This window comes from Sceloporus undulatus, chromosome 5, assembly GCF_019175285.1.
Source record: "Sceloporus undulatus isolate JIND9_A2432 ecotype Alabama chromosome 5, SceUnd_v1.1, whole genome shotgun sequence".
Taxonomy (NCBI): Eukaryota; Metazoa; Chordata; class Lepidosauria; order Squamata; family Phrynosomatidae; genus Sceloporus; species Sceloporus undulatus.
In genome coordinates, this window is record NC_056526.1 from 97,158,246 (window position 1) to 97,183,340 (window position 25,095).

Here is a 25,095-nt window from a genome sequence, read left to right on the forward strand (position 1 = left end):
AATTAAAGTCAGAGAATCAGAAGAAAGTGTGCAAAAATGTGAGCAGCAGTACTGAACAAAATAGGCAGCTAATGAAAGCCAGACAATTATTATAAAGCCATAAGGATCCATATGAGGGTTGGGTTTTTTTTTTAACTGATTTATAATTATTTGAGTGCAGGAATAAATATGTTGTCTGTAGACTCGACCTTTGCATTGAAAATATACAGAGGAGGCTAAAAAAACTGACCCTGAGCCCAAACCGTTTAATAACTGGAAGGTAGAAAAATGAAAAGAAGTTCTGCACAAGGACCAAAGAGCACTAGAGGCCTTATGCCCCCCCACTGTTAGCAATATTGTGTGTTTTCTAAGTCATTCCCTCCCTGTTATTAAGATGTGTTTTATTTCTCATATTGCTGTGGGTAGAGGAGGCAAGAAAGAGAGCAGCAGCATGGTTTAGCAATTTTTAAGTGCTGGATTGTGACTCTGGGGACCAGGGTTTGAATCCCATTTGGCCATGGAAACCCATTGGGTGACACTGGGGAAGTCGCACTCTCTCAGCATCAGAAGGAAAAAAAACAAGCTTCATTTATATACCACTTCATACCACTTAAGCAGTGTCTAAGCGATTCACAACTGAAAGCTAATTTGCCCCCAACAGTCTGGGTACTCATTTTAGCGACCTCAGAAGGATGCAAGCCTGAGTCGAGCTTGAGCCCTTTTGCTGGTCTTGAACTCGCAACCTTATGGTTTTGAGTGAGTGGTTGCAGTACAGGCATTTAACCACTGTGCCACCAGGGCTCCAGGCAAAGACAAACCTTCTCTGAGCAAATTTTGCCTAGAAAACCCTATGATAGGTTTGTCTTAGAGTCACCATAAATCAGAAATGACAAAGGCACACAACAACTCTCTCTCTATACCACTCAGTATCTAATTTTACTATTTTAAGCAATGTATATAAATGCTGTACCCTGATTTTAACTGCTGTGGTCCAAGGATTAATGCAATAAATGCAAGAAGGGCCTTCTGTTTCATCCTGGCTGCCAGGGACTGAGGAGACATGGTGGCTTATTGCTGCAGCAGGTCCCAATTTGCAATGATACACTGCTGAAGAAGCCAGCTGCCTTAACTCTGCAGCCCCTCCCAGACTGGTATTATGCCTCAAGGCTGAGTAGAAAAATTCATTCTCACTTTACACAGATGGACAATTTAGAATGGTTGTCAGATTCAATCTGTATAACAGTTTTGACTCTTTTGGTTATAGATTTGGTTTTTGAAGGTTCTAGAATTGAAGCAGTCCAAGTAACAACATGAAGGCAGATCATGCAGCAATGTTGCAAGTGGATTCTGATTTGTGTGAAATGGGAAACTGCCTTGACATACCTGATTAAAAGAAAGTGGCATTAAAGAAGATCACACAGTGGTGGTTGGTGGCTTCTGTGACAGTGTGGTAGTAAACCCATTCCATGGTTTAGTTAAATTTTTAAGGACCTATCCTCAAAGCAGGCCCAGCATTCTAGATACCTGCTGTAAAGCCCAGGGTGGATTCACCGTCCCATTGACATGGGTGCCACCAACTATCACTGATGAAAATATAATAAACAGTTCTTACAGTGATACAACTTCATTTTTAAAAGAGTAATAAGCCAATTTTAAATATCGAAAACAGGGGAGGGAAATGTTACCACCTCTGGGGGCAATGTTATACCCCTGGACTCTCTGGGAGCCATGTAGAAGGGTTCCAGGAGCAGCAAATCACTTTGTAGTTGTTGTTTTGTTCTTTCTCATGACTGGGAGGAGAAGTTTGAGGAAGGAAAACAGCTTTGGGGGCCAGATGCTGGGCCACATCTTACCCATCTCTGAGCTAAAGGCAGAAAGGCAGGGAGAAATGATACTGCACTTAGGTAGAAAAAATGAAATGCGTAGATATAGGATGGGGGACACCTGGCTTAACAAAACTACATGTGAAAAGAATCTAGGCATCCTAGTAGACCACAAATTTAACATCAGTCAACAGTGAGATGTGGCAGCTAAAAAGGCCAATGCTATTTAAGGTTGCTTCAATAGAAGTATAGGCCTGTTACAGACTGCCCAAATAAAGCTGCTTCGGTTCTCTTTGGAGGTATGCTATTTAAATGATGCTTGGGTCCTAAGAGTCCGGAGGTTGTGCTGAAGCCACACTCCATTCCTAAGCACTGGAGTGCGGCTTTGGTGCAGCTTCCAGATTCTTAGGATGCATGTATCATTTAAACAGCATACCTCCAAAGAGACCCAAAGCAGCTTTATTTGGGCAGTCTGTAACAGGCCATAGTGTCTAGATCGAGGGAAGTAATAGTACCATTCTATTCTGCTTTGATCAGGCCTCACCTGAAAAACTGTGTCCAGTTCTGGGCACCACAATTCAAAAAGGATGTTGACAAGCTGGAGCATGTCCAGAGGAGGATGACCAAAATGGTGAATGGCCTGGAAACAGTTCCTTATGAGGAAAGACTTAGGGAGCTGGGTATGTTTAGCCTGGAGAAGAGAAGGGTAAGAGGTGATATGATAGCCCTGTTTAAGTATTTGAAGGGGTGTCACACTGAGGATGGAACAAGCTTGTTTTCTGCTGCTCCAGAAACTAGAACATGGAACAATGGGTGCAAGCTACAGGAAAAGAGATTCCACCTCAACATTAGGAGGAACATCCTGACAGCAAGAGCTGTTCAACAGTAGAACACACTCCCTTGGAGAGTGGTGGAATCTCCTTCTTTGGAAGTCTTTAAGCAGAGGCTTAATGGCCATCTGTTGAGGAAGCTTTGACTGTGATTTCCTGCATGGCAAAGGGTTGAACTGGATGGGCCTTGTGGTCTCTTCCAGCTCTATGATTCTATGGTACTATATACATTCCCAAAAGCAAACCTTGATTTTGGCCAGTTTATACAAGGGACACCATCTTACTGTGCCATTGTATTTACTGGGACTTGAGCATCCATGGATTTTAGTATCCACTGGGGTTGGATTTTGGATGCTCATTGAATTTTCTCCCCATAATTACTCCTGAGTAAACTAGTCCTTTGCATTTCTGCATACACTGTACTTTTGTGCTGTTTTTCACGGTTTCTTCTTAATATCACAAACATGCATTTCTTTTTGGCAATGCTTTGTTGATGTGCTTTTTTTTACTCAATTCTTCCTTTGGAATAAAATGAAAAGGACTATAAAAATGCATGGCATTTATTTATTAACCCTGTACTTTTTTTATTCTTTCCTTTGTGTGTATTAGCTTTTAATTTTACCTTTGGGAATATTCTCTACTACACATGAGCAGCTTGTAAGCATTCAGGTGTTTTTTTTAAGTAACTATTTTAATTAATTTTGAAGAATGAGAAAGTTACAATTTTGAGGGGCTCAAGATTATAACTGGACCGAATAAAGTTTTAAAAGGTAACTTTCTGAACTCTAGAAAATATTCCATAAATGAAAAAAAGTGCTTTCTTGTTGAAAGGAAATGAGGAGTGAAATCCCATTAGTGCATATTGTATTCTAATATATGAAGTTGTTTTATTTTATGTGTAATTTTAATGCTCTTACTTGCACAATGTTCTTCGTCTGCCATACTGAAATACAAATATATGTGTTGTTGTTGTTGTTTAAAAAGTGTTGCCCGTTGTTTCAGTAAGCTGAAGTGCAGGTTTATACCGCATAGCTTGTCGGTTTTTTGTTGCAGTGCTATAAATGTCTATTGAAAGGTAAGTCCTGCAAAATTAAATTGGGCTGACACTCAGGTAAGGTGGTAGAAGAATGCAATCTTGCTATATGTGTACAATATAACTCACTGCATTATAAAATAACTTTGGGTTGGAACTAGATTTAAATGTGTGTAATTACACTGACTAGTGGAAGAGGACTTCCTCAACTCTCCTCTCCATAGCATCCTTGCCATCCCCCTGAAAACAGGGAACTACAGAAGGAGTGCAGGGTGTGGAGTAGGGAAGAGTACTCCCCAAACTAGGTGGACGTGGAGGCACTTTTCATGAACCAATCCCCTTTGTCAGAACACGGATTCCAATTCAGCAGGTGCAGGAGGAGGGGAACCGCTTTTCCTCCCTGCGGAACCAAAAATACTTTTCTCAATAGATTTTCCAAAATAAAAAAGACAAAAAACAGAATTGGCATATGTTTTCTCACATATGATAAAGTCTCCCTGCCCCAAGAATTCCCATATTCTCCTGGATGCTGTACTGGAATCTATGTTTGTTTTTGTTTTATTTTGCTCCACACCTTAAATCAAATGCATAACAAATGACCTATAAAGGGAGCTTTTATCACAATATGTAGCTTTCACATTCACTTAGGATTCCAGCTATAGACATGTATGAATTCTTATTTTCCAGAGAGAAGCTGCATGAGTTGGCACCTTAGCTATTGCCTAGGTAACCATTGAAACCACCCTTCATCTTATATAATGCAGAGGAGGGAAGTGCAATGAGTTGGAAAGCCACCTGTGAGTAACTGGAAAGTGCACATCATTCTTGACAGCTAGCTCATACAAAAATACAGGTGTTTCTGCCTACTCGGCTGCAAAGAAAGTTGACATGAAGTGAAAGCTAGACTAGTTTGGTCTCACACATGAAGATTACAGTCATCCCAGAGCTATGGCAAGCATGCTAGGTCACTGCAAATGCGATCACTTCCTCCAGATACACTAACTAGGGCATTTGGGATATGGTAAAAGAGCTGGAAGAGACCCACTGTAGTGTAATGCTTTGAATGTTGGACTAGGAATTTGCAAAAGCAAGTCTGGATTCCTGCTTGGCCATGGAAACCCACTGGATCACCTTGGATAAATCACATTGGCGGGGTACAAACCACCGCTTTGCGGCGCTCCCCCGCCGCCGCCATTTGCTCCGCAAATGAAATGTCATGCCCTGGTTTCTGGAGTAGCAGAAAGCCAGATGGCTACAAGACATTCCTTCAGATATTTAAAGACAGCTATCATGTCATCTCTCAGTGTCTCTTCTCCAAGCTCCCTAATTTCTTATAATACTTGGTTTCCAGACCTTTGATCATCTAGGTTGTTCTTCTGTAGACATGTTCCAGCTTATTGATATCCTTCTTGAACTGTGATATCCAGGTCTAGATTCCAGGTGAGGTATGACTAAAGCAGAATAGAATGGCACTTCTACTTCCCACAGTGTGGACACTATATTCCTGTTGTTGCAGCCCAGAATTACATTTAATTTTTTAGCTGCTTCATCACACACTTTTTTCAGTGCTGCATGTTGAATTGTTTAGCTTATAGTCTAATAAATAACTTCTACATGACCTTATAATAAACTATGGTGACACTGAAATTGGTCACTGTTGTTGTGTGCCTTCAAGTTGTTTCTGACCTATGGCAACCCTGAGGCAAACCTATCATAGGGTTTACTGGGGCTGAGAGTGTGTGATTTAGCCAAGTTAATCCAGTGCATTTCCATGGCCAAGTGGGGAATCACATCCTGGTCTCCAGAATCAGTCCAGTGCTCAAACCACTACACCACACTGGCTCTCAGAATTGCATTGGCTTTTTTGGGTGCTTCTAGTTTTAAGATCATTTACATACCTTTAAAGTGATGAAGACAGTGAAATAGGTGACTAATACATCTCTGTTGGTTAGGATCAAATCTGGAATAGCGGCTCTCCTTGTTGCTTCTTCCACCTTGTACAATGAATTTGCCTGCAAGGCTAGTGAGGAATTTGTTGGACTTTACACTCTTGGGAGACTGTGACTTCCAACAAATGTTGAGGTGACTGAGGTCTCTCATTACTATTCTCTCTCTCCTTTTTGAATATTTGGTCATTTGTTTTAGGAAGGCATCACTCAAATCTTCAGTCTGGAGGGAGGGGCTATAGTAGATGCCCACAATGAGGTCACTGTTGTTTTTATTCCCTTTAATTTTCACCCAAAGTTTGACAACCTGTTTTCCAGCACGAAGTCATGGATGTCCTCACAGGTGTACACATCCTTGGCATATAATGCTACTACTAGTTTCATTTTCGACTGTTTTTTTAGAATAGGATATACCCTTCCATTACTTTGTTCCAATCATGAAATTCATCCCAGCAGCTTTGAGTGATGCCTATTAAATCATATTTACCTTCCTATGTTAAGAGTTCAGGTTTATCATGTTTATTTCCCATGCTCTGTGCTTTAGTGTAGAAAAATCTAAGAAAATGGGTCATTCTCTCCAGATGATTCCTTGTTGTTGTTTTTCTGTCCACTGTTACTTTTGTACTATTGGCACAAGAGGAAGAGGAACAAGGCTCAAATCCTAAAGTACCAAATTTAGTTATTCCTGGGGCCTATATTGACTGCTCTCTCCTACTGAATCATAATTCCAGACACAGTTTGGGAAACTTTGGTGCGTTACAGACGGGCCCATAGAGGCGCGTCATTATGCGCGAGGGGCGGCGCTTCCTGACGCACCTTGCCCCTCGCGTGTAATGACTACGTCAAAATCGCAGCGCCACATACAGATGGGCGCTGCCATTTTGACGTCACGGATGCACAGCGTCCGGACGTCACATGCCGGAAGTGGTGCTGCGAGTGCATGCCTCGCGCCTTGCGGCGCCACTTCCGGGGCCCAGGAAGAAGCCCCATTTCGGCACTTCTTTCCTGCTGCGCCCAGGAACCGCGCAGTTTGGCTGCTGCGGTTCCCGGACACAGCAACCGGCAGCGGTGTGAGGCCGCCCGTTTTGTGTGGTCTGTAATGCACCTTTGAAAGGGGAAGGAGGGAGAGAAGGTAGATGGTCAGAGAGAACCCTTGGGAGATATACAGTCAGCCCTTCTTATACACGGATTTTTTTATACATGGATTCAAGCATCCACAATTTGAAAATGTTCAAAAAAAGTATAAATTTCAAATATCAAACCTTGATTTTCAATTTTTTATAAGGGACACCATTTTGCTGTGTCATTATATTAAATGGGACTTGAGCATACACGGATTTTGTCATCCACAGGGGATCTTGGAACCAAACCCCAGTATATAACAAGGGTCTACTGTATATAAGCTGCTGTAAAGCAACCTGCAACAGTGAGGGCCAGGAACACAAGCTTTAGAAAAGCAATAATGTTCTTTTCAAGGCAGTTCACTCTCCTAGAGATTCTTCACTTCACCCTGACCTGAAGGAAAACCGCCAGGCCAGACTCCTTTTAGTGCCTTCAAAATTAGCCTGTTCTACCATAGATTATAGTGATTTGGATTGAGTTTTGCACTGACGCAGATGGGGGAGGAATGGAAGGCCAGTGAGATGAAACAGTTTTAATGGGCTCCATCATACCCCAAAATCACACATATTGTATAAAGAAACACTTGTTCATACACTATTTGGAATCCCTATCTGTAAGTCATGAATCTGCTAGTCCATTGCAACATTTCCTCCCCCAAAGTGTTCAACCCCCTCTCCTTGATGTTTGCCAAATTTGCATGAATTTATTTGGGATATCAGTTTAAGTGTAAGCATCAAATTTGGCTCAAATAAGTTCATAAATGGGCACTTTAGAACAAAAAAGTATAGAAATCTGCATGGTAATTCGGGAGGTACTGAAAGTTGATGAACTGGGTATAAAACCTTACTACCATGTCAATCTTATTAGATAATGACTTGAGTTCAATAACTGTATGATTAGAAAAGCACTTTATGGTATGGTTAATTAAATACAGTACTAGTGGATAAGAAAAACAATGTACAAAACTGACAAATTAGGATAAGAATGATGCAAAAGGCTTGTGGGCAAAGAATCAATGAAAGTAACACAACAAAGTTGACAGGAGTGAACATGTCTCTCCACACAGACAACTAGCACAAATACCACCAAATTCACTCCCCATGGCCAGTTGGAAGGTGTTTACTAGAGCACTTACACATTATCCCAAGTCCAACACTGATATTTTTAACCCTTTTAGTTACTGTTATGATGTTTAGCATTTTTTCCTCTTCAAGCAGCATCTCTCCCCACTTCCAGTCTCTTCTTTTGTGTTGTCTGTGTGGGAGTTCACAATTCCCTCTCACAGGGAAACATGCATAGTTACCCCTATGTCTGGGAACAATTATGTAATAAACCAGAAAAGACAAGGACTGAACAAATGGTTTTAATTTCTCCGAGCACATGTTAACAATGTTGAGCTGTAGGGAATGAAACTCACCAAATAAAATCTGATGAAATGGTGAACACATTCATGTTGTCATCTAATTGGTGAATAATTAATTGCATGCAAACCTAAGAAACTGATGGTGCTTCCAAAGGTGAGCTATCTAGCAGAAGGAATGGGAACCATCAGTTCTAATCCCTAATCCAGTGCACAGAGCTCCTTCATCCAGCTCCTGGTAGGTCCTGCAGAAGCGCTTCCCAAACCTCATCCCCTTCCTGAAAATCCTACTGCCTGGAGTATGCATCTTCCCACCTCAATGGAAGAATCATGACATATCTTATGGGAGACGGGCTAAAAGCAAGATTTTTCCACACATCATTCACCATGCCAGTTCAGATGGTAAGTGATGTGCTAAAGGGGATTTCTCTCTTATCTCTGATTAGTGATTTTTCCCCTTTGCCTCCTTCCTTGGAGGTCTTTAAACAGAGGCTGGATGGCCATCTCTCGGGGATGCTTTGACTGAGAGTTCCTGCATGGCAGAATGGGGTTGGACTGGATGGCCCTTGCGGTCTCTTCCAACTCAATGATTCTATGAACAGTTTGAAACACCTTAATCTGATTATTTACTTTTGTATTTGATGGAGATTCTATAATTGTATCCAACAAAAGTCAACAGCAGTACCTGATAGGGCCTACGCTGCCCCGGTCCCAATATATGAAATATTAAAACACTGGTTTGTTTTTGTTTTTGGGAAGTCCCAACTATTACAAAATCACAGACGGTAAGAACTGAATGGAAAGTAATATTATTATTTATTGCTTTTTACCATCTCATAAACAAATATAAAAATATACAGAACAAGTACAAAACAATTGTGATATCAACGTTTATCATAATACATGTTTTTGCATCTGATATTTAGTTGTGTTTGTCTTATGAACACTGCTTTTCAGTATTTCAAACATTAAATTAATTGTATGCTGAATATTTAGATTTATGCAGATGATGAAGACACTTTTTAAAGTTCCATTGGCATATGTGCTTGATTATCTCCATTTGTTGTCATTGGTACTTAAAAGTGATTAAGCCATAATCCTGTACCTACTTCCTTGTAAGTAAGACCTACCACACTAAGTTGGAGTGACTTCTAAGCCAGTACAATTGGGTTGGTAGTATAACTGTGCCGTACATTTTTCACTGCGTATAACACAGTTCAGAGAACTAAGAGAAAATCGCAATATAAATTAACATCTGCAATATATTTTATACTGAGTTTCAAACAGTGAGCTTCAACTGGTTAGCCAGAGAAAGGTTCAGTAATATTTTCATTAAATAATGCTGCAATCCTATGCATATGTAGCTAGAAGTAAACTGCACTGAACATAATGAGATGCACCCCCGACTAGAACTGTTCTGTGTAGGGATACAACATTAGGGAGAAAGTATTAAGGCTTGCCCAGTCTACTGAGGGAGTTGGACTGATGAGGTATGAAGTGGTTCACACAATGAATGTCTTTCTCATCTTCATTTTCAATTCATGCAAATAAATGCACACTCTACTGGTAAAATATCTGATGATGTATCTATCTTGTTAACGTATCACCCATCCACAGTACTGTATTCGGAAAGTTCATGTTTTACAACTGACCTCAAAAAGGGAGGCTGCCGAGTGCATCCGGTAGAAAATAGAAAAAGGCATTGCAAGGTTAACAACAATGATCCAAGGTTCAAATCCAAAAACCATTTCTTCCAATCCGTTGTCATATTCAGGACGGCAGCCAAAAGCTGGTGGAATCCAAAGCTGTGAAAAAGAATGAAAGTAAAAAATGAAAATGAATTTAATTGTCTCCATCCCCATGAGATAATACTGGAAAGAAATTTTAAGGTACCAAGATTTTAAAGTTTTATTAGGCATAGCTTTTCATAGATTGCAGCCCACACCTATATGTTCAGAGAATTCAATTTATACCTTTTTGGGTGTGTTGGTAGGCTACCCTGAGAGAGGCAAAGCTTCTGAGCCACCAGTTAACCAGGACAACCAGTTGCCAACTGCCCTGCCTTGCCATCCTTGCTATGAAAGGAGGAAGAGAGGAAGAGTAGGAACATGACAACAGTGATAGTTCTAGCAGTGCCCACAAGCTGGCTATTCTTTTGAATATTTTCTGCAGCTCTGGCCATTTTTCCAGTCCCTCATTCCAGTTGCTTAGCTCCAGCAGGCATTTAAAATATCTGGGCTTTCTTTTCTCTCAGCAACACGTGAACAAGGCCACAAGGCCTGCCACTGTCACCTTCTTCTCTTCCTTCCTCCATGGCGGCAAGGGTTAAAGCAGAAGTATGTTTGTTGGTGGGGCACCAGTTCTTCAGTGATTATAAGGGTTTCTTGGCAGAAGGTTTACATTTTGATTTTGTGCATGTGTCTATGTGCTATGCTTCAAAATCATGATCTCATTCTACTTTCTCCTTCAGGTTACCCACCTCTCTTTATGCATGAATGACAACATTTTTTTGGTTTGGGAGCAAGCACTGGTACAAGACAAAAAACTGCACCCTCATGTTGGGTCCTACAAAACCTTGCCCCAACACAATGACCCATAACACATGGTTTCCAGATGTCCTGGTTTGGGACATCTCTTTTTTAAACAGCCAAAGAAAATTAATCTTCAATATATTATGTTAAAGGCCGTTGAAATGAACAAAATTAAGATAAAAAATATACTCTAAGAATATAAACACATCTCTTTGGTCCCAATATAGCTGATCTATGGCTAAGCAAATTTCAATTAATTTTGCAGTAGTATTTCATCTTTTTTCCCTTAATTTTTTTCCTAGTAAGGAAAAATATTGAAAAAGTATAGAATAACAAAGGAAGGCTACACATTCAAAAGATATCTTACTGGGACTCTAATAAAAACCCATGAATTGGGTTGATTGTAACCTGCCCCAATCCTCCGGGTAGAGGTGGTCTATAAATAATAATAATAATAATAATAATAATAATAATAATAATAATAATAATAAATGAGGTTGCATGATGGTACAATAAAGCCTTGTTTGCAAGCAACTGGTTTCCTCACGCTATTGATGTTGTGAAGGCAAAGGGAAGCAGAAATTGGTATACAAAGTTATCTTCTAGTCAATCATTCTCTGTAGCTATGTATTTAAAAACAGCTGGATGTGTATGGAGGACTTTCACCTGCTAGATACCTGCAGATCAAACTGCTGTTAAATGCAGAAACGACAACCAGAGGCTTTGTTAATTTGTGGTCCCTTGGCCACTGTGCCTGTTGGGAAAATTGGAATTATTTTTGTAAATTAACTTACTGAAAGATTACACAAGAACAAAAATGCAGCAATGTTCATTAGGATGCTTCTTTTGTTGCTGACAGGCAGGTTTCTGCTGTGATCTGAGAAATCGGAGGTAGAGGGAGTGGCTGGCACACTGGCTTCACTTTTTTCTTCATCCAAAGAACTGATTCCACTGCTCTCAGGTAGACTGCTGTTTCCATTGAACATGTGTGGTAACTTGTCAATATCAATGCCACTGGTTCCATTATATATTTCTTTGTAGGAAGGTGCAGGGGACAGAGTACTTCCATTGGATACTGTAACTATTCGAAGTGTTTTAATGTCGTCATTAACCTTTTCATGTTCACGGTGTATGGATTCAATTATAAAGAGGTTCTGAATATATTTCTCAATTATAACAAGTATGGAATAGGGCAGATTGTACCATGTGTATGCAGGGTGGGATTCAGCACAGATAATTGCAAGGATGGAACCCCAAGAGAGGACCCAGGATCCCGAGGCAGTTCCAACCAGTAAGTCTGCATCAAGTTTTCTAGCTGGGTTTTTTGAAACATCCAATGACTTATCTTCACATCTGTAAATCAGAAGAGCAACTATCCCAGCTATACACATGAGTGTCAGTACAGTAATAGCATACAAATAGAACATCATAAGGGCTGATTCACTCTTTATTTTCGAACGCCCAATCTGAATCAAATAGACAACAACAATTGCTATCGTTGTAGCAAACACAGCTAGTCCTAAAATAGTGCCCATTGTTTTGCCTTGAAACTTAAATGGCATCTTCTGTTGGTGATGGTGCTCCACTTTGCGCCCAATATTCTTCCATAGCACATAGAGCATTGTGGATGCTAAAATGTGATACTCAATGTTGAAGGGGTACAGGTAATATATTCCTTCGGAAAATATGGAGCAGAGGGCTTGTGTGGTACAATTACAGTGTGGTGCATGATCATCCAGTTCTACAAAACAAAAAGGGAAAACTGTGTTATTCAAGGGTGTTATAAATATTATTTCCTCCCAAACAGCCTGTGACCTCTATGAATGGGAATTCAATACACAAAGAAGATGAAAAGAAGCAAATTGTTCCATTCTTCAATGGCATCACAACAAATCCATTAATTTAAAAGATATTTAACCCAGTTTCCTCATAGACTCACTTATGTAGATAAGCTATTCTATAGGCAAATTTAAACATCACCAACACATAAAATTTAATTTTAAAAACAACACATATTACAACTCAGTAATCCCTCTATATTTACAAAATTCCTGATAATATTTGTGCTTGGCTATCTCTGTTTATGTTATAATTTTAGCAGGGACCATTTTAGCCATATGCATGGATTATTAATAGCCATGGAAAGCACAGACTTTGACTTAGAAGCCTCACATTTACTCAGCCTGGGCAAATCAGTCTCTCTTGCTCTCTATGTAAAATGAAAACAACAGTGATCTAGTTCACTGCTCTGCTGTGAGAAAATATATAATAAATACAAAGGTCATAAATATATTAAATACAACAGTTATATAGAGAGAAAGAATGAGAAGATCAAACAAAGGTTACTTCTAGATTTTGGTGGGTTCAGTGGGAGCAATGGCATCCCTGCCCCTGGTGTCAATCAGTGCAGGGGGCAGGGCTTCTGGAGAATCTCGCCCTCGCTGTTGCAGCCCCATTCTACTCATGAGTAGAAGTCGCCATGGCAGAGAGATGGGGGGCACTTGGCCATCTCCCTTGCTACTGCACTTAGTGGGCTCACTGCAGCTATCTGGAAAGGCAATGGGGTGGGGGCACAAGCTGATGGGAGGGGAGGCTGGCCAGACAATCAGCTGTGTGGTGGTGATGGGGCAGTGGGTGCCAAGGGCCTCTTCCTGGCACCTTTGTGCTGCAGTCTCAAGAGGGATGCTGCTCTTGAGGATGGTGCCTTAGGTGCCCTTCGCAAGTCCATGCTTGATCTTTCTCCTGCCACTCTTGGTCATCTTCTCCCTCTTGGCTTCCATGTGTGTCTTTCTTGGGTCTCCCTGGAGGTTGTTCTCTCATCCCTTCAGGTTGAGTCCTCCTTTTGGAGAGGGCCAAGCACCCCTAACCTTGCTGCCACAGCGGATGAGTAGAGCGGCACCACAGCAGTGAGGGGTGTAGGAGGAGGACCCAACTAAGCATCACCCCTCTTCTGGGGTGTCACCCAGTGTGGGCTGCACCTTCCTAGTGACACCACTGAGCAGTAAATATATAAAGGCATACTTAATACCCCTGATGAAAATAAATGGAGCTTTATTACTAATTTGGGACAGTTCTCTGTTAAAAATGATAGCTGTACATGCAGTTTTTCAGCAGTAAGCACCACTGCATACAGTGGGCTTTCTTCTGTGTAAAACATGCATGGCAAGGGGTTGCACTGGATGACCTTGTGATCTCTTCCAACTCTTTGATTCTATTCATAATGTCAGGCTGTTCAAAAAATGTACAAATGCTTAAAATTTATTCAGTGTGATAGTCATTCTGAACTATCTAGACTCTCCTGAAATACATCCTGAATTGAAATCTGAACTCAAGGAATTCAGCAATCTTTAAACTGCCCTGGTTCAATGCTAGGAATTCTGAGAACTTTGTGAGACATTTAATCTTCTCTGTCAGAGTGCTCTAGTGCCATAATAAACTACAATTCCCAAAATTCCCTAGTACTGAACCAGGGCAGTTAAAGCATCCTCAAACTGGATTATTTCTGCAGTGTGCTTTGGACCCAAGAGGCCTTTTTAAAATGGTCAGATTTCATGTAAGAGCAAAAAGGTGAAGCCATATGAAAAGCAACAGGAGTTGAAAGGAATTCAAGAAAAAATATGGTGCCAAGCAAGAAAAGAAAGAGCAGCATGATCATAACGACAAGTGAAACAGATTAGATAAATTGATCTGGGGGCAGATCTGAAAGAAAAGGCAAGATGTTGTTCCCATAGTCAATGTTTTGCTCCCTTCCAACAATTTCTGGTGGTTGTTGTATGTCTTCAAGTTATTTCCAACCCATGGCAACCCTAAGGGTTTTCCTTGGCAAGATTTGTATAGAAGAGTTTGCCACTGCCTTCCTCTGATGAGAGCAATTTGCCTGAGGTCACTAAGTGGATTTCCATGGTTGAGCAGGGATTCGAACCATGGTTTCCAGAGTCATGGTCCAATGCTCAAACCAGTACACCCCAACAGCTCTCCTCAGTTTCTAGTTACTGAACAATTATAAAATGTGAGTGCACATTTTCCCAAAATGAACTAAGATTTTATCTTACCTATTGATATGTTTCCAAATCCAAGAGTAATTAGTCTTTCCTTGTGTTCATTAAGTTGATGCTTTGATTCTGTTAGTACACCATTTGTCCACAAAAGCAAATTTGTAAACACTGAATGGATCACTCCAAACCTAGAACATATAGAAAGCAAATGCCTTATTGACTTTGCCTGCATGGGAGAATAATGCAACAGTCCGGTGAGTATTGAATTGTGGTATCCCATTTTTGTGGATTTAACGTATATTGAATGTTTCTAATCTGTGGGCTATTCTTTTGTTTTCCATGTTTGTTGACAGATTTTAGTTAGAATTTGAGTTATATTCTACATCTGTAGCTTGGAAAATATCTGTTGCCATTCTATCTGTTTCAGGTGATTTATTTCTCCCAAGTCCTTTTTTTAAAGACTAAATTATATTACTACATATTATATCTATCCAGTATTAAAGATCATCACCTCACTAAAATGTTAATATAGACGTCTTTTCAATGATATTTTATAAGTGTGACAATTTAAATGACCATAAGGGGTGCAGTGGCTTAATGGTTAAGATGCCAATTCTGATGATCAGAAGATCGGAAGGTTGGCATTTCGAGGCCCATGTGAGCTCCTGTCACTAGTCCCAGCTTCTGCCAACCTAGCAGTTGAAAAGCAAGCAAATGCAAGTACCACTTTGGTTGGAAGGTAACAGAGTTTGGTGCAGTCATGGTGGCAACATGAGTACCAGAGCAGTCTTCTGAAAATGCTGGCTCTTCATCTTAGTAACGGAGATGAGCACTGCCCCCTACAGTCAGTTACGGCTAAACATCATGTCAAGAAACTACCTTTACCTTTAAGATTTCAAGATTTTAAACCAACATATATTAAGGAAGGGCACTGGTTGTCTTTGTATCCCGATGGTTCTCCTGTGTTCTATATGAGATGCTGTATAGAGGGTTCTTATCTGTTCTAGGAAACTAAGGCCCGATACAGACCGACACTTTGTGCCAGCCTGTGGGTGGGGTTAGGGATCAGCATCCACATGCTGGTTGCCCTAACCCCGCCCCTAGGCCACCATTTTGGCACATGCTGGTCTACACGGCACGCACCATGATGACGCCCCATGATGCAGCACCAAAGGGGCATCATAAAGCCGTGCCATGGTGGCTATGATACCCCCTGGAGAGTACAAATAGGAGTTGCTTTTTTGTGGTTCCTTTTTGCACTCTCTGAAGGCCTGCTCACCGCGGCCCCGATCCTTTGGGGTGGTCTGTATAGGCTCTAAATTTTGAAGCACTTAGACCTGGGAATTTTGCTGGGATGCATCTTGAAATCAGTAATATGAAGAAAAGGCAAAGGGTGATTAAGGAGATTATGAAGGAAGGAGGGAGAAAGGGAAAGGGCTTTTGGGAGAGTGGATGAGAAAAGGAGTTTTCAAAAATATATACAGTTAGTTCCCTGTCTTCCAAGCCCAAAACTGGGATAAGAGGAGAACAGGCCCGAGTAAAATTATGGCTAGTGTTGTCTTTTCAACTTAATTTTTATTTATTCAATTTATATCCTGCCTTTGTCCCAATATGGGACCCAAGGTAGCTTACAATATAGGTTCATAGTACATTGTGGGAACGCTTTTAGTGCAGGTATTTAACTTGAATTTAAATCTCAATTTGACATATTAATAATTAATTCCCCCCCCCAATGTAAATGCAATTGAATTAGGGTTGTTTTATGCTAATGATCTGCTAATATTCTTATCTCTGAACTTGATCCTTAATGACACTACACATGAGTCAAAGGGGTTAATTTCAACACTGATATAATCTCAAGGCACCAGATCCTGTATGATTCTGGAAGCCAAGCAGGGTCATGGGAGACTGCTAACAAATACTAGGTGTTGTTAGCTATATTACAGAAGAAGAAACTGGCAAAACCACCTCTGAGTATTCCTTGCTTAAGAAAACCATATGAAATTCATGGGGGTGTCATACGTCAACGGGCAACCTGAAGGCACAAACACACATGTGGATTAAAATCCTCTTTTAACCAATTCCAATGAACAGCTACACATAGAATCCTAGCTGAAGGCTGCACACATTATGCAGTGTCAAAACAATTATTATGAATCCCAAAGTATTATTTTCTTTTTACCTCTCTAGTGTTTTGAATGATTGGATAATATCCTTTGCATGGCACCATAAGAAGTACACCTGAAAACAAAATATGAATAAAATATAATATGTTATTTCAGGGGGAAAGTGGTATCAGCTTTCTCAAAGGAATATGCAAGAGAACTTTAAGGATACAAATCCACTCATGTAAAACAACATACAGTGGGCCCTTGCCTTACGCGGGGGATCCGTTCCAGACCCCCCTCCCCACGTAAGGCGAATTCCGCCTATGTTGGAGCCCCATTTATTTGAATGGGGCTCGTGCGTGGCGGCGCAGGAGCGCGCTGGGAGCCACTGGCACATGCCTCATTCATTGGAATGGGACGCACCGCCCCTTGTGACACGCGTGCTCCCCGCGGCTTGAGCATGTATGCTCAAGTCCGCGTAAAGCGCGCCTGCCTATAACGGGCACACTGTAGTAGCTAATCAACTGTCAGAGGATATTTTTAGATAACATTCTAATTAAACATACAACAAGTTTATTCTGCATTAGCCAGTCAGACCTTTACATGCGCCATAAAAATGAAAAACAAAAGAGCATAAACATGTAGACAAATTGAATAATCAGGTTAATGATATAAACATGCAAAATGGGTCTATCATTATATACAAATTAGGTCTAACATTATATTTTATCACCAAACAGATTAAAATTCTCTCTCTTCTTCAAAGCTACTTAGCAATTTGATAAGAAACATAGTAGTCAGATCCTGCTAGCAAAAATGTCAAATTTTGAGAGGGCTTAACATATCTAATATGGTTGATAAGAGGATCAAGGCATTGAGTCTTCAACTCTGAATACAAACAGCATTCCAGAAGAAAGCAACATTAGTCTTCTTTCTCCAGCCATGTGGACACCATCTATCTACAATGGGTATGCCTTCCATTAGGGGTGGAATATTTAGTACGCACTTAGTAAGAAGGGTCTTAAGAACATGTGGACAAATGGAGGCAGTTGTCCAGGACAAACAGCAAAGGTTTTATACAATATAACTGAGTAGCAGTTAGGCACTAGTGCAGCATTTTCCTGGAAATCAATACTGTATCAGCTAAATGCCCTGCAATTTCCAGGTAGGCAGCAGTATATCCTTTTGCAACCAAATAGCTCAATGAAAAACCTAGATTAGATACAGGATAACAGCTTTTTGTAGCCCATGATTCTTTTTGGTCGGGTTCTTTTTGGTTCTTCCGGAGACCGTGGCGCCTGGTTGCCGCGGCCTCCATCCATGCCTCAAAGGAGCGGCATTGACCCGCCCGTCTGTAGAGGCTCTTTGTTCTCAATATGTGAGGTAAGTCTTGAACCACAGAATTATGAAGTCAATGTGTGCCAGAGAAGTTATGCAGATGCTGGGTGGTATGTACTCCTATGCATACACAAAGGCCTTAACACATATAACACAGAGTGCACTGACCAAGATCTACTTCTAAAAGATCAATTACTGCTCTTGATGGCAAAAGGAACAGCAGTTCAAGAATCTGCCAGGCCTCAACCCTTGTTACAAAATCCCAGTAACTACTGCATGGAGGATTTTCCCATCTGAGGGCTTCTTCGGGATCTAAATTGGCTCAGAGACCTGCAAAATGTGTTTGAAATGCATCCTGCACCTCCTTGTGGACACTTTGGAGCATTTTGAGACAATTTTTTTATTGCAAAAATTTACTTTTTCACCTTTATGGGGCCAAGGAGGGGCCTCCAAATGTAGTGACAATACCTTCCGCACACCCCAAAGTGTATTTGGGTGTGTGTTCTGGGACAAAAATAGATTTTTTGAAAAATATAATAATAATAATAATAATAATAATAATAATAATAAATTTTATTTATATACCGCTTTCCCGCAGATCAAAGCAGTGTACAAACAATTAAAAACCATAAAAAACATTGCATAAAATAGATAAAATCCCATAATAAAACCATGTAATCACAAACATTTTAAACACAATCGTTCACATTCAAAGGTAAGTGTAGGGAATCGATGGCAACAGAGTAGGCAGCTTCATTCTTCGGGGGGGGGGGGGGGGGGAAGCTTGACAAAAAAGAAAAGTTTTAGCCTCATTTTGAATGTTTCTAGGGGGGTTGTCAGACGGAGCTCCTCGGGTAGATCATTCCACATCCGCGGGGCCACCACTGAAAAGGCCATCTGGGATGTGGCAACATATTTGGAAGGTGGAATTACCAATACATTCTTCCCAGATGTTCTGAGTGTGCGGGGCGGATCATATGGGGAGATACGGTCCCTCAAGTAACTCAGGCCTAAGCCATGTAGAGCTTTATCGGTAGTAACCAACACCTTGTATTGCACTCGGAAGCGAATGGGTAGCCAGTGAAGATCTTTCAAGATAGGTGTTATATGGTCAAATCTGGATGCACCAGTGACCAATCTGGCTGCCATGTTTGTACTAACTGAAGCTTCCGGACTTGGTACAAGGGTAGCCCCATGTAGAGCACATTACAGAAATCTAAGCGTGAGGTTACCAAAGCATGTACCACAGTTTCAAGGTCCCTTTGGCCCAGATAGGGTCGCAGTTGGCATATCAACCGGAGTTGATAGCAAGCACTTCTGACCGTCACATCTACTTGAGATGTCAACTGCAGGGACGAGTCCAGAAGTACTCCTAAACTGCGAATTTCATCCTTCAAGGGAAGTGTGACCCCATTCAGGACAGGTGGATGAATTTCCTTTCTAAGGCCTGGGGAACCTATCACCAGTACTTCCGTTTTCTCTGGATTCAGGCTGAGTTTGTTTTTCCTCATCCAGCCCATTACCGACTCCAGGCAGGCATTTAGAGGAGAGATGCCATCCTTAGTCACTGCATCAGTCGGAGGCACAGAGAAACATATTTGGGTGTCATCAGCGTACTGATAACACCGTGCCCCGTGTCTCCGGATGATCTCTCCCAGAGGTTTCATGTAAATGTTTTTACGTTTTTAATCTTGCGGGGAGGGGAGCTGGGGGTCACAAAATGGGCCTTGGAGGCTACATACAGTCTGTGAGCCACACTTTATGCACTCCAAAAATAGGGGGACCGTATGCCCCTCCCCACCAATGTCATAAAAGTATACTCATGCAACATTTCTGTTCTGCATTAAGGACCGGAGTTCATGTAAGGGACATCATAGGCTCCATCTACACTGCAGAATTAATTCTGCGATTTGTACTTTTGTGAGATATTTAGCCTTCTCTGTGAGAGCAGTTTGGTGCCATGACAAACTACAAATCCCAGGATTCCATAGGATGGAACCATGACTGTTAAAGTGGTGTCAATCTGCATTAATTCTGTAGTGTGCCTGCAGCCTAAACCCACAATTGCTGCCACAAAGGCAATAGACAGAAGTGTATGCAACCAGGTTCTAACTGCTGAGCAAAAAGAAAAGACTGTTTGTTAATTCAACCACATTCAGTTACTGCAGGTAGGTAGCAGCCAAACAGGAAGGTCAAGCATAAGGATTTTTTTAAAAAAATGCATTACATGTGACCTCCCTGAGTATACTGGTTACATTTACTGTACAACCAGATGTGTGCGCACTGTAATTAATTTTGTTTGATCTATTTAAAGCTAAGGAAAATAAGCAACAAAAGACTGAGACTGAAGGGGCATGGGAAACAGTAGAATTACAGAAAGTGTACTGGAGAAGACTGAAAGCCTTTGTTTAGTTTTGCTACTTCAGACCTAAAGCCAGTAATAGGAGTGTTACTCTCTTTGCCTTAGATTCTTAGATCATGCCCTTCACTGTAATGCTGAAGTATTTGCAAGAGGTGTTTTGTGTGGCAATTATATACGGTTGTATCTCTTCCTTCCTCTGTACAGCTCTACAGTATGTACAGAGCAGGTAAGGTTACCTCTCTGCTTCAAGGTTGACTGCATACAGAAGGAAAGGATATTTCTGTTGCTTCCCCCAAACTTCAGATACAGAGGGGCTAGGAACAAACTGGCTCTGTCTGAAGCAAAGGACCATTATTTCAGTCTTCTTTGTTGAGAAAACAAGCCGGTTTATATTTTCTAAGGGTTAGTTCGTAAAATTGCTAAAAATTTGTTCATAAAATTAAAGGATACTGAATGTGTGCAATATACAATCCAAATATACAGGTCACTATCAATCTAACAAGTGTCAGGGCCCCAGGAAATGACCAGAATGTTTTATATCCTTTGTTGTCAACAAAGCACAGTCTACTGAGAATTTATCCTGTGCCAGCTTCACTGAAATGAATGAGAGCATAGCTGCATTCTTGAATAACTCCTAGGCATATCATTATCGCTGGCATAGATGAACTGTAAGGATTTCACATTTGCTGGCATTATGCTTCAGGATTAAAACCTTTTCTTTCACTATAGTTTTTAAAAGAGAATTTCTCTGATCAGCCACTATTTCTTAACTATAACAATGTACATATGCTTCCAATGTGAAAAGACTGGATGGTTCAATAAACTGAGCCAATAGGCAAATTCTGATGCAGTAGAATGGATTGGCAGTAAATACAGTTTAATTATTTTCAATCTACAAATAATATTAAAGCAACATAATTGAATAGGTGCAACTGAGGATTCCATTATAGCTCTGATCTGGAATGCATATTTCTAACATCCAAGTAAGTGTCTGAAACGTTATGGCATTTTTATGTGTAAATGACAGATCAGCCCCATTGCCTAAGTGTGTTCAGTCAACATGTAATAATAATAATAATAATAATAATAATAATTATTATTATTATTATTATTCCGCTTTTTCTCAAGGAATCAAAGCACCGTGAATATAAAATGACAACAATATTAAAATACAATTAAAAACCCCTAACCTCTGCTGTTCCCAATTCTGTGGCTTTCCTTACATGACATGCATGAGTGTGAATGGAGACGCTTCCTCTGTTCAAGGACACTCTGGGGAAACATTCCCTTTAAAAATCAGTGTCCCCAGTTGTGCGGACAGCATTGAAATAGCTTTATGTTTAAGTTCACAATGTACACATTGCACCATGGTGACTGACTTGTACAAGATGTGGTTTTACCAAATAAATATCAATCTCAGAACTAAACAACACTTTACATTCATCACATCAAAAGCAACCACATGTAACCCCTATTCCTGAATTTTGAAACCCTAAAAAAAGGGAGCAGGAAGGGTTTGTGCAGACACACAGGTAAGGGAGAGGAAACAATGAAAGGAAAGGAATAAGAATAAACAAGGAACAAAAAGAGAAAAATGTCCAGTACCTTCTGCTTCCCAGTGTTTTTGCCTAAAATCCCCTTCAGCTTTCTCTGCTTTTCCATTTGAGGGAAATATCTACCAGCCAAGAGTCTGGTTTGTATGTAACTGTTTGCCATATGATGAATATAAAATTAAATCAGTGTGTAAAATAGAATACAGTAGGTCCTTGGTATTCTCTGGGGTTTGATTCCAGTAACTGTGGTTACCAAAACCTGTGGATGCTCAGGTCCCATTATACACAGTGGTGTAGTAAGATGGTGTCCCTTATATAAAATGTCAAAATTAAGGTTTGCTTTTTGGAAATTACAAAAATATATGTTCAAGCTGAGGATGCTTGACTCAATGGATGCAGAATCTGTGGATATGGAGGGGTGACTGAAGTGTTGTCAAACAAATACCAGGTTGAAAGATCAATATACAGTACATACAAGAATAGTCCAAAATCAAATGTTTTTACCTGCAGAAGCGTATGCACTGCATGCGTAACTGGAAAAATACCTTCTGTGACAGATAAGCAATTTGAAAATCCAATGAAGTACCCAATCTTGAAAGAGTCCATGATTAAAGTAATCAGCGCAAACAATGTAATCCCACCTGAAAGAAATTTTAAAAGAAAGGAAAAAGTTATTGAGAGAGCTGTAACTTTAGTTGCTATAAAAAAGAAGAAGAAAATGTTACTCCAAACATTAAAAAGAGAAATGGGGGAAGAAATAGTGCTGGCTCAGCACTACGAATTCCCTTTCCTAGGACATTATCGCACGTGAGAAATTGGAGGTAATTGGAAGGTCAATGCAGTGTGATCCCTGATGCAGTCGTACGGATTCAGGTTATTGCGTGAGAGGTTATCGCACGTAATCAAAGTCAATACTAGGTCAGTTCGAACCCAATCCAGGGTCAACAGAGAGATGAGTAAATCCAGGGAAATACAGAATTTACAAATCCTGTTCCACTCCAAAGTTGCGTTGGAAAGCATGTCTAGGGTCGCCCTTGGATTGCCTTCGAATCAGACTACAATTCCCAAGCTCCTTTGCTGGCTGCAATTTTCCCCTCCTTCCCTCCCTCCGGGTGTGGGGGGCTTTTCTCTCAGCCTCTCAGAGTACTTCTGGAGCTGTTTGGGGGATGAAGTAGCCCTCCCCACAGAAACACACACACACTGCCTCCTTCTCTCAGCCCTTTCTGTCTCTTTCCCTTTGCAAAGCTCATCCTCTCCAACTGGAGGGAAGGGATTGGCTCTCTTTTTCTCTCTTGTGATCCTGCCATAGGGTTTTCTTGGTAGGTTTATTCAGATGGGGTTTGCCAATGCCATTTTCTGAGGAGGCTGAGAGAGTGTGACTTGCACCAGGTCACCCGATGGGATTTGATCTCTGCCTTCTAGAGTCATAGTCTGATGTTCAAACCAAGTACAAAGTTGCTTTGGACTGATTTTGAATTGGTGAATTGCCTAAAACACATGAAATAAGGGGTAATGAATGAACAAATAATGTGAATTGATTAAATAACATAAAATAAAGGGTAATGGATGAACAAATAACATGAAACAAGACAAAACCATGGGAACTGGAAGCAAGCCCCGCCAAAAGTGTAAAATGGTCACGATACGATTCTGCCCTCACTGCACATGTGCAGGGATGCTAATTTGAATTTTAGACTATGAAGGGTACATACTCATATGATAATTTCTTTTGCATTTGCACTACTTTGGCTTTGGGATGGGCGCTGTGTTCTTCTGTGGTGTGATAGCCATCCACGTACTTGTGTTCATTTCTGAATTGGACCCACTTTCTTTTCTTTCGAAACTGAGAGGCATTCCTCCTGTGTGATAACATCCCTAGTGATTCCTTAGTTATCACCAAAAAAGTCACACACACACACCCCTCCCTTGGGCTGGCTATTACTGAGTGGTACTGATCAGGCAGTGGGTGATATGACCTCTTTCACTGAGTAGGTATTAATAAATTGTTACTACCGTATTCCCCCTTGAAAAGGTTATCCAGTCATGTCCGGCTGTAGAGGGTGGTGCTCATCTCCATTACTAAGCTGAAGAGCCAACATTGTCAAAGACAATCCTATGGACGTGTGGCCAGCATGACTACACAGAACGCTGTTACCTTCCCACCGAAGTGGTACCTATTTATCTTCTTGCACTTTTGCATCTTTTCAAACTGCTAGAAGTGGTGTACTCACTTAGGGTGTCACCCAGTGCAGGGATGCAGGGGCTTCTGGAGGAGGGGCATCCAGGGTGGGGTAAAAGGGCACTCTCCCCCATCTTGCTACCCTGGCATGTTTACAATGGCACCATGTCAGTGAGGAGGGGGGTGCCATTGTAAACATGCCTTGGCCTTCTGAGTTGTGCATGGCCATGGCCATGCAGGACCCAGAGGGCAGCCACTTGGTTTCCTTCCAGGATGTACTACCCCCATTGGATGACACCCACCCTCTGTGGTGTCACCCAGTTCAGCCTGCAACCCCCCCCCCCCCCCCCACACACACACAGTGATGACACTGATTGCTAGGTTGGCAGAAGCTGGGACTAGTAATGGGAGCTCACCCTGTCACGTGCAGCCTCAAACTGCTGACCTGCCGATCTTGCAATTATAGAGTCAGCATCTTAGATGTTTTTACGTTTTTCAAATCAAACAGGACTGCTTGTTTAATTGGTTTTTACCATTATAAATTGTTTTAACTGTATTTGTTTAAACCTATACTGTAAGCCACTTGGTTCTCAAACAAGAAGAAAAGCCAGATGTAAATGAAATTTAAAAAATAGAACTCAACGTGTTGCTACCTGGAAGTAAACCACAATTAAACAATGGAATTTTCTTGTGTGGCGGTGAGCCAAAGTGTTGGAGTGATTGTACTGTTGGACTAGGATCCTGGCTCAGCCACTGAACTCTATAACAATGGTTCCCAACCTGTGGGTCAGGACCCCTTTGGGGATCGAACAACCCTTTCACAGGAGTCACCTAAGACCATCGGAAAACACATATTTGCACGTAGCAATGAAAATAATTGCATGGTTGGGGGTCGCCACAACATGAGGAACTGTATTAAAGGGTCACGGCATTAGA

General features: G+C 41.0%; 1 protein-coding gene across 1 annotated transcript; it reads right to left on the bottom strand.

Moving 5' to 3' along the window:
* Positions 1 to 9,698: 9,698 nt before the first annotated feature.
* Positions 9,699 to 23,834, bottom strand: OTOP1 (otopetrin 1). The gene is made up of 6 exons (XM_042469642.1): positions 23,780 to 23,834; positions 22,485 to 22,678; positions 16,802 to 16,860; positions 14,677 to 14,807; positions 11,419 to 12,365; positions 9,699 to 9,898 (listed from the first exon to the last, which is right to left on the bottom strand). Exons 1-6 carry the CDS (start codon positions 23,832 to 23,834, stop codon positions 9,728 to 9,730), a joined length of 1,557 nt encoding a protein of 518 aa, XP_042325576.1. The 3' UTR covers positions 9,699 to 9,727.
* Between the last annotated feature and the right edge of the window lie 1,261 nt (positions 23,835 to 25,095).